The 16,575-nt window shown below is 35.8% G+C and overlaps 1 protein-coding gene across 5 annotated transcripts in view; it reads right to left on the bottom strand.

Annotated features, from left to right (window-relative positions):
- PPP1R12A (protein phosphatase 1 regulatory subunit 12A) overlaps window positions 1–16,575 on the bottom strand; it is a 112,045-nt gene that overhangs the window by 42,275 nt on the left and 53,195 nt on the right. For all 5 annotated transcript variants that reach the window (XM_030451523.1, XM_030451504.1, XM_030451512.1 and 2 more), the window contains exons 3-5: window positions 10,159–10,277; window positions 2,475–2,634; window positions 723–867 (exon numbers count right to left, since the gene is read on the bottom strand). In XM_030451523.1, coding sequence (XP_030307383.1) covers window positions 723–867; window positions 2,475–2,634; window positions 10,159–10,277 — 424 coding nt within the window. The remainder of the gene's footprint in view (window positions 1–722; window positions 868–2,474; window positions 2,635–10,158; window positions 10,278–16,575) is intronic.

Below are 16,575 nucleotides of genomic sequence, written 5' to 3' on the forward strand. Positions count from 1 at the left end.
TTTAATGAAGAATCCACCTTAAAAGTTGGGTAGCTAATTTACATACACAGTTTTGACAGAAATTGGAAGATCAGAATCTATCTGTAAAACAGTTCAAAGAGAAGAAAGAAAGCTTCAGCATTTACGCAACTGAATGAAAAGTTTTGTATCCTTGTGATGCTTGTGTAAATCATCAATATATTTATATCTGTTGGGAGCAAGATCTTGCAAAGCCAGCATGCTATGGAGGCCTTTGCATAAAAGCCAAGGAAATATAGCTTAGGAAGCATTCAAGTTATGTCTGGGGACTCCAGAGATGCCTACAAACTTCTTCCAGCTCAACCAAACCAGCATATAGAGATAACTCCTTAGTATAGCAACACAGGCTGATTTTAGGAGTTGAAACACTGGCAACATTGTTGTCTTCACTGGCCTGTATGCAATCCATCAAGTCACTAATTTGGTATCTCTGAAATGTCAATAAACCCATTCTATTTTGAATTTCCCTTTCAAAGATTGCATAGCTGATTTACTACAGAAATAAGCATGAAGTAGGCCTATAAATTAATTTAAACAATCAGAGTGTTTCTGAACACGAACATGCTGTTTTGACAAAACATGCATTATGTAAAGCTCCACGAACAGTAAACAGCAGTTTATCATCACTTCTCTTACCCTGACTTCTAAAGTCACTTTAGAGACCAGAACTTTGTATCTTGACAAGGATTACATAAAAATCCTACCACTTTGTTGACAGCCTCCATATCACAGAGGTTTTCCACTAAAATGCGACATGCTTCTTCTTTACCCCAGTGAGCAGCAGCATGAAGTGGTGTCCAGCCATCATAATCTTTAATATTTACATCATAGTGAGCCTGTATTAAAAGCCTAAAGAAAGCAAAAGAGTTAGATCTTGACATTACTGACAGGGATATACTGCCATAAAATCATTAAACTATTTGACAATAATATCCTTCTCCTTTCAAACGTATTTTACTTGGGCTACTGACAACCGAGTAATTTTATTTTCTCATGATAACTTTTGCTCTTATTGTGTTCAGAAAGCACATATATTTTTAAAGAAAATTCAAGAAAAATAGCTTTTTCTGTTTTCTTCTGTATTTATTTCCTCTTCATTCAAAGTATTGTTTTTACAAGTTACATTTTTTTCTCTTTTTAGCCCGCATTTCAGACTAAAATTTGGCATGGTTCTGGTGCTCATGTCAAAGTGACAACACTTAACCTGACCAGAAGTTTTATGGAAATGGCTATCAGGTCTCTGAAACACTGCCCATAACTATTACGAATCACATAAATATATTCCTCTCAAAGAATTATCTCCATTTGTCAGGAGCCAATATACTTATAGCAATATCCTCCAGTGATTCAACTTTCACACAGGCTCAGCTGCAGTCGTTCATCCTACACAGAGCACACATTTTTTATAATTTGAATTCATTACAAAAATTGCCTGCACACGTATGCTCACTCTCCTAGGAAAAGTACATGGACTGGACTACAAAAGACGACACAGAGAGCTAAAACACCCCCCCCCAGTTATAAATAGAACTCCCTTACAGAAATATATGCTCCTCTAAAACAAGTTACTATTTTCCTGGAGAATCATTTCTCTTCATCATGTTGAAGCATCAGGAGTTTTTGAAGCAGAATTCCCATTCAGTAAATCATATGTAATGGATATAATGATTAAAAAAGCTCTATCATTCAGCTCCTCTGCTGACAAAACATTACAATGCTCTGCAGACCTTAAAGGTAGCAATAGAGTAAGGGTGCGTGCTCATTTTCATTCATGTTACAATGTACCTCTTCCAGCACTGCTAAAACAGTCAATACATTTACAGCCACAGTACAGCAATGTCATGTTAAGTATACTACAATAAAAGCAGAGCTTTGATCAAAAACAAATCAAACCTCTGTTACAGGATATCCTTGCATTTTATTAGTGAAAAGCTACCTGTGAATTATGGGACACCACAAGCCTGAAGCTTTCCAGTAAAGATTTCAAGAGTCATGATTTTCAACATTACCAAAAACTCAAAATTACACTCTCTGGTCTTTAGGTCTAAACTTTTAATCTGAATTACTAACTCTACTTTGCATATGCAAATAATATGGTGTCTTGAAAATATGCATGATTCAGAATGCCAACTGGCAATATAAAAAGACATCAAGCTTGTTTACACAGGTGGCTTTAAAAGGAGACCAAGTTTTTATTCAACTTTTCCCTTTTAAGTCTACAGGCTCAATATGTATACTGTATTCATATTTTGACTGACAACGTAGAAAGCTAACTGCATCATGATTTATAACACTGAAAACATAAAATGAAGCTTTGAAAAAAATATATATCTAGAGATTGTTTTTTCCATGATACTACCCCAAAGAGTCAGAATCATCCAAATCTATCAATTCCAAGCAGCACTACATCAAGGAAATAATCAAATATGAAAATTTTCCTCTTAAACCATACTTACTTTAAGACTTCTGTATAGCCCTTAGCAGCAGCCACATGAAGTGCTGTTCCACCAGATTTTGCATGCCTGACATCATTTATATGGCCACTGTTGAGCCACTGCCTGGCATCTCTCAGCATTATTCTTTCTTCCTCTTTCCGAGCTGCCTCGATATCAACACCTAATTCAGGGGGACAGGGGAAGAGAGGACAAAAAATATTTTAGTTCAAATACTTCAATTACGTAACAAGTCTTTTACCATGCTTTTTCTGAAACAATTAAATAACATATAAACACTATGAATAATGTTCATGGATATATTTGAATTTATTTTTGAAGAGGTTTTCCAAGAGGTTATGGAAACATACATTATGCATGACACTTTGCAAGCGTAATGCAATTTTTTCCCCTGTAAGTAGGAGAGAAAAAAAAAGCTATGAAAACTGACTTAAATTTTAAGAATGTCTACCATCACAGTAATAATCACTAAAATAGCCTGTTGAAAAAAGAGAGTAACTATATATTAACTTTCTAAGCACCAAAATATGTCTGGTTATATAAATATATATATACACATATATATACAAATTAGAAAACAGATACATTTTTTATTTACAAGGACATATGCATGGGAAGAGGAACAGCCCAGCTTCTTGACATTTCTGGTAAGAAATACGGAGGTACATTTTTATATTTCTGGTTTGTCTTCTGTCACTCTGAAATACAAACCTTACACTCAAATATCAGATCTTTTAGAAATCTCCCTTCATATTTTAGGTTAAAAAAGAACCAACACAAACACTGAAAACTTTTTATAGCACATCTCACAAAAAATTGACATGCACTTATAAAAAGGGAGGAACACAATATAATATTTAAAAGTATACACATCAGGTTACACAGACTGAACAAAAAACCCCACAGTCCCTGACTGGCAAAACAAAGCATGTAATTGCAAACATTTTTAAATTACTACCACATGGAGTGAGCTAAAGAATACTGCCACAAAGGGGTCTTGAAGAAAACTATGCATGAGCATTGCTCTGCCTATGCTGACTGAACAGTGACAACTTTGTGAGGAAAAGGGACTTAGAAATTGTGGTCACCAAGAGGACAAACTCTAGCACAAAATCAGTGGGCCAACTTTCAGCAAAATTATTTTATGTGTATGATTTGTCTGATCTTAGACACTGGTATGCAGGCACTTGGGAAATATATATTCTTCTCCTGTCTTAATTTTTAATTTCTCATGGAGCAAAGTATTAACTGTGACATAACAATAACAAGTGAAATTTAGGTGCTGACTTCCTAGACACAACCAAACAATACAACAGTCCTTACTTCTGTAAAATAAATTTTAAACCATTTAAGAGACAGATGCTCCTTGACTCAGCTCTAATTCTGCCTTCTTCCAGCACTTCCTCAAGTTTCATCTGTCCCCAGTGCATTTCTCACCAGCAAACTTGTTTCTATCACACAACCCTCCTGACCTGTCCAGCTAATCAAAGTACAGTATAGAGCAGACTGCAAACGAGACTATGCAAAGCTGGAACACATCTTTTCAAAAATACTCTACACAGTAATTAATTTTAAGTCATTCTCAGTCTTTATAACAGCTATTTCAGATTCTAATGTGTTAAAAAGAATTAATACTTTACAGGGTGACTGGATCCCCAGAATATGGAAAGTAAATTAAACACTTGACTGTTGCCCATCTAGATATGCAGGAAAAACTTAGCTAAGGGATGAAGTTGCCTTCATTAAAGAAAGCATTGATATTATACCAAATGACAAGACACTGATAATACAGAGATTATAATATGTAGTGCAATTCATCAACTCTACTGTATAAAAGGTGACAAAACAGATTAATCATAATCCAATTGTAACTAGATAGACACAACAAACTGCCTAACTGAAAGCAATTCTGACACTCTGAAATAAGGTGTATAGAACATACACCTTATTATGTGATTTAAGAATATTATTTTACAGATGCTGTAATTCTCCAATTATAGAGCAAGAAAACCCTTGGGAATGACATACCAAAAAAAACTTCTTAAAATTCTGAAAGAAGGAATGTAATTATTACATGCTTTTGGAAACACAATATGTCATTTTTTTGTTTGTAGTAGCATGACATTGCTACAACAGTTCACTTCTAATTATTCTTCTGTCAATTCACAGCAAAATTCCCTGTCTACAATTACAGAAAAAAAAAACCCCAACCAACCAAAAACAACACCCCCAAAAAAACAAACAAAAAAACCCCCACAAAAACCAATCAACAAACCCACAAAGAAATACTAGCTAAGAAACAGTTCTGTTCACTAAGTAAATCTGCTAAAAAACTTTATGCTAAGGACAGATGAAAAGATGAAACTTTTATTTGGTATCAAATAATAACTGAGGTGGGATATACTATCAGTGTTCCACATAGCTGACTGAACTCCCAGATTCACCCATTTAATAGACTAAACCAATAATTTCAATCTTGTCAATTAATACAAAGTAATAGAACTACTTTTTATTAGCAACTTAAGAAACCCCATCATTTGAATGCTAAGTCTGCGAGATGGAGAGATACAAAAGACTGTTGAAGCGCTAAGCAGAGGTGAAAACTAAAAGGTACTTGTTTAAAAGGAAAGCTGTGGTAAAAGTTACTAATAATCTTTATAACTTTGACCGATATGAAGACTGAAAACCAGGAATTTTCAACCAGTAACTTATTGATAATCATGTCTTCTCATTGCTCCAGAAGGCTCCTTCATATTGATGTGTTAACTACTGCAAACTGAAACTTCCATGGGCCTTTGCATCTGCCCATCTTTCGGAATGACACAGCAGTGTAGAGCAGCTGGGAAAATAATTCTCTAGGGTGCAGATATTTACAGGCCAGTGTTGCCTGCAAAATACTACTACAGAAATAAACAATTTATAATTCGCCTGTTATTCACATTTATGTCCAACCTGGCTTTGCATGCACGAGCTCTAACTGTGAAACCTTACCAGCATGAGTAACCTTCTCCACCTGAGGAATCTGATGTATACTCCTCTGTCAACGTAAAATGGCTTGTGTGTGTGGCTGGACATTTTGAGACACTTTAGTATGAAGAAAGAAGTGAGAAAAAGTTCCTCCCAACCACAGACTTTGGCCTTCTAGTCGTTAATGTCTAAGCACAGCTTCCAGGTACACCTGGAGACTCGTAAAATTATGTCAAAACAGCAGTGCTTTGCAGAAAGATTAACTAATACTGAAAATTGACTTCCATCAATATCACAAATGACTGCATTTCTGAGGCCAAGACAAGATATAATGGCTGCAGCAATCATTATTTTACAAGACAGTAAATTTCTGAACACATTTCAAGAGAAGAAAGTAGAAGAATCTGGCCAATCTAAAGCATCTCACAATAATAACTGGCACGAAAATAGGAACTGAACTTTGTATCAGAGAAACAAAAGCTGATCTCCGAGATAAGCTAAATACAATTCCCATTATGAACTGCACAAATCTGAATGTAAACAGTTTTTTATTATTATACCTGGTACGGACCTTTCTCCTTGCTTTTGTTTTCCTGACACATTTAAGATTATCAGTGAAAAAGAAAATGCTCAACATTGGCTTCCAACACTTTCTCCATGCGGCCCATAGATGGCAATGTGCGGCCTCCCAGCTCAACTTCACCGGAGTATTTTCTCACAACTTCTCTGGCAGTCCAACTACTTCTTAAATCATTAATAATTTATTGCTAAATGCTTTCATTTTTTTTCTGATAAACAAGTGTTATTCAACAGTTCCCATCAGCGTGCTGTTCAGTGAGCATTTAATGAAATTCAGCATAAATTTAAATGCTGAATCATTGTTTCAGGGCTGCTCAGCCATATAAAGGCATGTTTCATAGATACTGCATGAAGATCAACCCACTTTTTACTTCACCAAGTGAATGTTTACATACAAATGTAATAGTTCGCATTTTATCCACCCAAACAAAACTGACTTACACAATACAGCCCAGAAAGTCTCATTACCTACCTCCCTGGAAAAGGAGAAGTCATCTCTTTAACAGTTACTGAATAGCTACCAGGCTGTATCATCAGCTCCTGATTTACCCCACATCTCCACACTAACTCACCTCCCAAGAATGTTTTCTGTAATTCAAAAGAACTTCTTAATCAGTTAAAATAATTTTAGGATGACTTCTGATGATCAACAGCTAAGAAACTGTTTCAATACATTTTACTTAACCCCACACAAAGCCTGAGCAGAGACAACACTTAAAACTAGGTTTTAAGCTGGAAAACAAGCCACTAATTCCCCTTTGAAAATTAGGGTAGAAAAATGCTTTCCTTAATGTCCAGATACTCTGGCTTCACTTACAGGACAGCAAGTCCTTTAGTTCAGCTTTACTGCATAGTCTGCATAATGTGAACAGGGTCCTGTGATACTCACAGCAGAACAGAGGTGGCCTTGTCCAGGGATCTGTGGCCCACACAAGGAAAAACGCCTAAACCAAGGGTCACAATTTAGAAGTGTTGCATATAGAAATCAGAATAACTGAAGTCAGAGAGATACTGGATAACAGTACCATATATAAAAGCTCTTTCATATGCAGAACCTGTAAAACAAGATTAATTTGGACCACTGACTCTCTAGGGCAGATTTTGGAATCTGAATACTAACCCAGGAGGTGTAAACACTGCATATCCTTCTTCTTACTAAACTTTTAATGTCATATAGGGATAAACAGTGTTGTGTTCTCAAATTTATTTCTGGGAATTTAGTGTGCCAGAGGTTCCCTTTTTTGTCCTGTAGTTAGACATGTCCTTAAAATATAATTTGATACCTGTAAAAATTGGCCATAAGTGCAAGAAACTCATGATCTGTAGGAGGCCAAATAGTTGGACAATTGGAAGGCTCTGTTTGAACTTTTCCTACAAAGACTGTTGCTCTGCAAAAGCAGCAAAAAGGGTAAGCTAAGGTGGTGATTCTTCTCAGACTTCTAACAGAAACAAACATCAAATGTCATCACCTAAACATATCTGAAATCACAACAGACCTGCCTGATCTTTCCAGACAACCTTTTGCTGCCAAACAACTCCACTGATACCATTATGTAGGAAGCCATACTCACAGCACTAACTAAGCAACACAAAAATGAAACTATAATTTATGTAGGAATAAATACACTTGAAAAACTTGTCAAAAAATGCTACAGAAATAATCGAATTTATTTTCACACTACATATTTTGCACACAGATGTCAGATTTTTTTGGCGCCCAGGTTTATTTTCAAAATAAATAGGCTGATATTCCATTACCAGTAACACTGAAACAGGGCTGATCATTCCACAGGCCCCACAGTTTACCTGTACTGTCAAAACTGTGGCACTGCTTTGTTTTATATAAGGAGCAATGCTAAAGGTAGAGGGATAATTGCATTCAGCCACAGGTGTAGTCAAAGATGAAACTGTTGCAATGCATTGGTGATGATTCCATATTAAGATAAACAATTAAGTTCCTATTTTAGAGCTATTACCTTCACAAGCTAAAACATACACACAATTAGGCACTTTCCTAATTATATTTCAGGATAATAGTTAAATAATTCTGTATATAATAGCCTAACCTGCAAGTTAAGGATGCTATGAAAAGCAGATGATTGCTGAGATAACTGTCTCATGATACAAGATACACACTAAAAGTTCATACCAGATTCATACCCTTTCTTTTCTCACTCACAATCATTACATATTTCCTGTAATTTCATCTTTGCATATGACAGCTCTTAGCTTTTACACCTTCAGACACAAATTCAGAAACAGGGATGCAGTATGCCTTCTCTTCTGCTTCTGTGGTCTAGCAGCAAGACAAACTAGGCTGAATGCATACACAGAAACACATTCATATACATGTGTGTGTAAGAATATACACCTGAAAAATAAAATTACATATCTATCTATCTATATATATAACCAGAGGAAGTGTCTTGTTGAGACCAGGAAGGCAGAAATGGTCACTGTTAGCATCCATGGTCACTGTTCAGCATCCAGTTCCTGCTCTCCACAGAGGGAGGGGTCAAACCCCTCTGAAGCAAAGCCCAGCCAACTTTTTTCTCACCTGACATGGTGCCTCGTTCAACCAGTGTATTTTTGAAATCATCTGAAGAAGTTCTAAAAATCCTGTGCTAGTCAGCTGACTATCTGACACAAAAATGTAAGAGAAATACTTGGAAAAACGTACTATTTTAAATGTACTATTTAACTGTACTATTTTAAAACAACATGAATTATCCATTTAGAATGTAGAAACTTCTACATTCTTCTCAGACTTACAGAGACAGTACCATAATATGAAATATCATTGTAAGTCTAATTTACTTATTTCATATTTAAAGCTGACATTTGCAGTGAATGGTGGGATTTAGTTTAGGTTGCTAATGCTAATTTTACAATTAGGCTTGTACACCTAAACTTGCAAAAGAATAAAAATTAGCAGGTAATGTTGAATCAAATCAAATTGCCTCAAGAAACTTCTAGTTTACTGTTAAATTATGTTAACCTAAGAGATCTAAATTCTACACTAACAAAAAAGTAACATTTTCAAGGAGGAAGAAGCCTTTTAAGAGGTAGGAAGAGTTCTAGGAGTAACAGAGATACATTGCCTTGCACATACCCCCAAAAGCTCCATCTTCACTTGGAATGTCATATTCCTTCGATACATAAAATAACACAGAACACGTCACCCCAGTTCTTGCACTGGGAGGTTCTGGAATAGCAGTGCACTTCTGTTGGACATTCAAGATGGTTGGTCAACAACAACTAAATATTCTTTTCTCTGTGCATTGGTAAAAACAGAACTTTCAAAGACCTTTCATTGAAAAAAAACAGCTGAGGACTGGAAGACAGAAAACTGGAGTGTAAGGAGGGGAAAAAGTGGGGCAAATTAATCAATATGCTTCTTCAAAGGCTAGTTTCTCTTGCAAAGATAGCACTGCTCGTATTAGCAATTTTCTAGGAACAAGGTGCAAAAATTTAGGGTATACATTTTAAAACTATACTGTCAAAACTTGATACCTATATAGTGCTCCTGGAAGCATACACAAAACTGTGAAGAACTTAAAGGTTCATTATAGGTTCTCTGGCCTAAAAGAAGTGCAATCTTAGACTCCTTATTCCAAGGAGTAGTTGGAGACATTTGGCATTGTAGAAGAGCATTGAAAGGGTTAGATCTTCACACAAAGGGAGATTCACAGGATACAAGATAGTTGTTCACCCTTCTTTTAGTTATTGCTGTCTTCCTTGTAGTCAATGAAGAGAAAGAATTACCTTAGGGTTGGATTCAACTCATCCTAAAATTGATATCTGAGTCACTGATCTGTCTTTCTCTAAGGCAGGAATTTTTGAGACACAGTCTAAAGCTGGGATATAGCAGGTTATATCCCAGAGGCACTGGGACAGTGTATGAATACCACCTAAATTCTGTTAAGTGAATGCAGGAATTCAACCAGTTCTTGTGCCCTTTTTCTTCATGCAGATGGGCTGAGTTAAAAGCATTTAGAAGATACTTTGAGCACTGTAGATCGTAGTGACAATTCTCTTTAGAAAAGAAATGGAGTGACTTTAGAATTCCTAATTTAGCATGCTTTAAAAAAATATATTTAGTGTTCAGTAAACAAAACCACTCTTCCATATTAAAAATTACCTTGTCTATTTACTTCATTCTGAAGCAGCTCTTCCATTGCCTCTTCTTCAGCAATATCTAATGGAGTGTCTCCTTCACTATTTACAGCTCCTACATGTGCTCCTTGACTAATTAAATACCTGCCAATAGAAAAAGAAAAACAAACTGTAAGCAACACTGTAAATCTGATGTAAAAAACCCCTTATCTTCCAAACAAATTGTACTTCAACTTAAATATTTATCATATGACTTAAATATGGGTAAATTTGATGTTTCTGTTATATGCTAAACTCTTCACACATGCAATATTTTATTACCATGTGTAGGTATGTCTGCATATTTTAAAAGTCATCCATGTTTTAGAGAAAAAAAAAAAAGTCAAATATAATTGCTTGTGGTTTATCTTTTTTAGCAGGTGTTAGCTTTTAATCTCCTGTTGCCTTCACTGTCAGGGTGGTAAGATGCTAAAACAGGTTGCCCAGGCAAGTTGTGAATCCCTGGAAGTGTTCAAGAGCAGGCTGGGTGGAGCTTGAAGCACCCTAGTCTACTGGAATGGGTCCCTGCCCGTGGATGGGGTTTGGAACTACAAGATCCTTAAGGTCGTCTTGAACCCAAACCATTCTAAGATTCTCTGATTCATCTTGAAACTCTGTATTTCTAAAGCAAGTAAACATAGCTTTCATTTCATCAGCTGGTATTTAACTGATACACCTACATGTGTTCTGTGAAAAAGAAACTGGAGGTGTGTAGTAAGTCCAGAATAATGTGTCTTTCATAATTTATTTGTTGCAAAATGGCAGTGTCCAACAGACAGCTATAGAAGAATAATTCAGAAAATCCAATTATAATTTATAAAATATTTTTGTGTGTGTTCATTCAAAATGTACATAAATCAGTAGCTTGACCCGTGCTATGGTTATTATTGGAGCTAAATCTTTCAAGTGCTGACACTGAATCTAAAGGTACATCTTTTGGACACTGCTGTTCTCTAAGTACAGAGAACTGCAAGGATCCCAGAACCACCAGGAAAGACAAGAACAGGAAAATAAAATAATTCCTGATACTTTTGCCCCAGTGTTTCCATGACAAACATACACAGTCTGGGAAAAACTGGAAGAATAAGTTCGTTTTGTGACACCACTGGATTATGAAGGCAAAAATACTTTTATTTTGAAATTTGTCTTTCAGGAATCACTGCTGCATATTCCTAATTATTTATTATAGACTGAAATTAACAATCTTGAAAAAAACATAAAACGTTGATTTTTCTGCCCTGTTATGAAACCCAGACTATCTTCCATCATTTCATGAAAAATAATAATCAATACCTTTCATAAAAGGTTAGAAGACCAGTATTTCTGAAGCAATAACAACCCTGAGACTACTCTAAAAAGTCAAGTAGTCCACATCAAAACTGAGCTCAGGAACCAGAAGTTAAAAATTTTACCAAGTAATCTGGCCTACAGTCTGAACAAAGCAAACCAAACCTTGTAGCTGACTTTCATGTGTGTGAGTACAGTAACAAAATGCATATAGAGATACAAAATTAATGAAGACAGTTATACCCAGACTTGAATCTTTTTTGTGAATCTAGGAGGCATTTATTGAAGAATCTGGAAGACACTCAAACTTTGGTTTTACTAAAGTTAACACTTTGAAGTTATTTATCTAAGCAACAGAAAGAGGGGCCCATGTTTACATTTGAACATTGCCTCAGTTCACAATATCTGGAAACAAGTTCACAGAGTCATTAGGGATATAATTAACTTTAAGTACTTGCTGAACCTGAAGGTCACCAGAATGGAGACAACCACAAGACAGGGCAGAGAACTGGCCACTGAACTAATTCAACTCATTTAAAATTGCTTGCTGAGCTCACTGGAGAATCACTACTGAAAACAACAGATCCCTTCAGACTAGTCAGGAGAGTAGATGTAGTCTCCAACACCTAAAATGTGAGGATAGGGACACTCCTAAAAAAATTCTCCAGCTGAACAGAGGTTCATCATGTTGTATATACATTTAAATAAACATGTTCAGTGTGGCCTTCTAAGAAAACATGCCTTATTAATTGCAGAGGTACCAAACAACAGGACAACTGAGCTCCAGCAGCTTTTAACTAATCAGCAATTTCAGATTTCTTTTTAAAGTGTAGATGGTGGAATTTAAATTAATTACATGAGTGTCTTAACTAAATGATATAACTAAATGATATATATATGAGCCAAAGACATAAAGACATAAAAGGTATCACTGTGTTCATGTAGATGTGCAAGCTGTCATTTGAAGAAACAATAATTTGAAATAATTTGAAAAAAAAATTGGGCCTGTTCTTATTGGAGTTTTTTTTTAATTAGCAGCAAAAATATACTTAAAGACAAGCAAAATTTACCTACTTGCATATATAACATAAAGAGAGAAAAATCACAGCTTCTATGTGATTTTTCTCAAAATAATATATTAAAGAAAGTCCTAGTCTTTCCCCCCTCCCTTTTTTTCCTTTTTTTTAAAAACCTTAAGCAATACAAACTTGAAGCAAATACAATCATATTATTCTAATGCTGTGGTAAATCCTGTTGTGCTGCATAGCACATATATACCCAGTGTCAGTGGGCAAGTTTCAAGGAAAATGTACACTTGGTTTAACATGAGTGAAGAACCAGCACCCAGCAAGCCCCACACACACTCTCTCATGTATCCACAGTTACGCTCACTTTTGAACACATTATTGAAAACCACGGATATACTGATAAAAAGTCCCAATTTCACTATTTTTGAAATATATACACTATTTTGAAATATTTCCACATTTGGTGGAGAGCATTAAAATGGGGCAGATGACTGGCAGGTCACTAGGACCCCTAACAGCACCCCACTCTGTACAGGGGGATCTCTTCACCCTTTTTAGTGACAGATAATTCCCCTTTAATCCCCTTTTCCACAGCTCTCCTGCAGTCTTTTCTCCTGAACTTCTGAATAACAGAAGCAACTTAAGGCTCCACATTCAATACTAGAAGCAAAAGGACCAAGTATACTTCCTTCTGCATAATTTTAAGACCAATGTAGATGAAATATGACTTGAAAAACAACTAAGTCAAACTTAGAGTGACATCTTATTCAGCCACCCTGCAAAATGCCATCCCACGCTGTCAGCTGCTCTAGTGCACCAACTTTCTGTCTCCCAACAGTGACAATTCAATACAGACAGGTTTCTGTGATTGCATTTATATTAAAATCAAAATCACAATAAAACTCAGGCATTTTTAAGGTTATGTTTCTTTGCAAACTCCAGAAGATTCTCACACATGCAGTACTTTTTAAATAAGAATGTTTCCTCTATGAGAAGTACAATCAGACATCAGCTCCACAAAACATCAAGTTAAATAGGGCCAATCAGCATTATTTGGCAAAAATATACGAGGGATGATTTTAAGACACCTGATATCAAGAAGAGATCTGTCACACATCTTTGCTTCAAAATTGTCAAAATATTCTCAAGGTATCAAAGCAATATGCCACAGAGATGAGGAAAAAAATTACCCCTACACAAACAGCATCTTCTATCAATTCTAACTACTATACCTATTTGAAAAATGTTTATGCAGCAAACACTCCACTACATACCAACACACCACTGTGTTCTTGTGTTCTGAACATAGTTGGTCTACAGTGCAACTTGCACCCCCAAGGAATCACAGTAACTAGAATCACATCTGTTTTCCTTCTTGGTTTGCAGGAGAATAAAAGAAACAGTGTAGATAATGGTACCTGGTTAGCCCTCCTGTGCTCTTGGAAACCTCTGAAAAAAAGCTAGCAATAAGCTCTAGAAATATTTGTATGTAGGCTAAAACATTAACACCTAAAACATTAACTATGCAAAAATGGAACAGGAAAAATTTGCAGTTGAAGGATATGAAGAGCAACTAAGCCTTCATGTTTTACCATATCCACAAAGACAAAAGACATGAGAGAGTTAGCAAAGCAGTGTTAAGGTGAAAGTAAACAGTGACTGAGAAGACAAATGTAGGAAATGTTAAGAAAGCTATATAGGGAATCATGTTATATCCTTAAAAAAAGAAAAAAAATGCACTTGAGCCTGGAAATGTCAGGATGAATATAGGGCAAAAACTTCAGCAGTAAAGAAGTAGTAAAACAAACAGTATTTTTAGAGTGTAAAAAATTATATCAATTGTATAAATTGTGTATCAAATGTTAATTTCATTACCAGACTTTGTGAAAATTTTATTTTCTCTTTGACTTTGAAGTCTGTACCCTGTAGTGCAAAAATGAAGGGCTGAGTTTATTAAAAATATCTTTTTGCAGGTGCAGAAAGAGTATACACATTAACCCTAGCTCACAATGTTCTCTGTGCTCAGGGATGCTTTCCTTTAGCAAGTCTTCAAGCATTTGTGGTGATATACAGAAGTACTGTCACATTACACTGGTGGTGAAAAGAAAAGTAATAACATGGATACAGAAGAGTAGGAGGAAGTAGGAAAATGCTGCTGCCCTCCTTCCTCAGCTAATTCCTCACCTATAAGAGATGATCACATCACATCACTAGCTCGCTGTCCCTCCTGCCTTGTGCCAAGAGCAGCCATTGCTATATTTGGCTATAGTAGCACCGCAAATACTGCTGCTTTCTATTTTTTGTGGAAGTTATGAATATGGGCCTAACTTAGAAAGCTTGTTTTCGTACAACAACCACGTGTTGGTCTTAGTATCAGTACAATTTAAAACCAAGAGAATATATTTTACTGTGCTTAAACAGATACTTAGTATAATCACATCACAAACTTGCCATGTTTGTAATTATATTATGCAATAATATGATTATTTTTGCATAATTATGCAATGATCTCTCTTCGAAGCAACACTACCATTCCAGTACAGCTTTCAGCATCACTCAACAGTACTGAACTTGGTCTGACCCCTTGTAGGTATTGGCAATCCACAATCATAGAGCAGTTCTTTACCTCTCTGCGTCCATTTTGAAACTGCCTAGAAAACACATTATTCCATAAAAGATCTTACTCCTTATTAATTTTTTATAAGCAGTATTTAATTGGCAATCAAGCAGTTTCAAGTAATTCCTTTTTTGTACTTTTTTTCCTGTCATACCTGCAGTTTATAAAAAACCCCTACCTACATTTTTGTCTTGTAGGATCTGAAATGTATCTAAATAACTCACTCTCACCAATGCACACCAGCCTTATGTCTCTAGGGATACCACACTGTATTTACATGGATTTTGGAAGTATTTAAGCAGCTTTTACCTTGCCTCAGCCAAGGATAAGACTAGAAAAATACACAGAGATTAGGATTATCTGCACCAAAATGACATAGTTTAGGAATATCCAACAAAAGACACAGGTGTAAGAAAGGGTAAGCAGGTCATAAGTTGCTTTTGTGTCATTAGAAGGTCTACTGGATGTGGCAGTATAGGGTCAAATTCACAATAGAGGAAAAACACTCAAGGAAAAGCTGAAAGAAAATAAAAGTGAGATGTACAGAGGTGCATCTCACCACACCCATGTTTTCTCCTAGAAAACAATACTCAAGACCAACTTTACTGTGAATCTACTTTTGTATCAGATAAACTGAATAAATACTACATTCAGTACTCAGTGGCACTAATAATTCCATAGATTCCAGAGTCTAAGAAAAATTCAACACCATCTCTTTCTGAAAACAGTAATTTTGAATAAGTTGATAAGCTCCTCACAAGTGACAGTTACACTGTATTTACCAAGTATTTGTTCAATTCAAAACCTGACTGATCATGTATTTAGAGCTGCTCTACCATGTCATAGCTAAAGAATGGGAGTTGATTTGTGGCAACAAGCAGTTACAAGCCATCACGCAGGGAGGACCTGATGTGCTATACTTCTCAGGAGTGTACCCAAGCTAACAGGCTTCCATACGTATCACTCTTCCATATGCATCACATTCAATTCTAAAATTCATAGGTAAGATATCTACTCCAAATTATTTTCAGGATACCAATAAGACCAATAGTTTGTGATAAACAAGTAAGATCTTTCCAATGCACATCACTTCTCAGAGCAGGGTGATTTTCTTAAGACACAAGCTGCACATTCAAATTATTTTCCAGTCAAAAACTAGGTATTAAAAGATACTTTCCACAAAATCATTTGTCCCTGAACAAATATCTCTGCAGATGTCTACCAGAATTAGCTTTAGGAGAGAAGGATACACAATATACTTACTAACAAATCTTTAGGGTCACATATGGAAAAACACAGAGTAATACAATCTGAAGAAGGCACCTACAGAGCATACACTGTGCATTTTTGAGCAATCAGCTCTCCTAAGCTTCCTCAGTAGAACAAAAAAGTATCAAACCAGTTAAATCCTACAACTTTCTTTAACCCACAACCATATCTTATTATGTATTCGTGCCACCTGTTTGGTTTT

This window comes from Calypte anna, chromosome 1 (assembly GCF_003957555.1).
Source record: "Calypte anna isolate BGI_N300 chromosome 1, bCalAnn1_v1.p, whole genome shotgun sequence".
Lineage (NCBI taxonomy): Eukaryota > Metazoa > Chordata > Aves > Apodiformes > Trochilidae > Calypte > Calypte anna.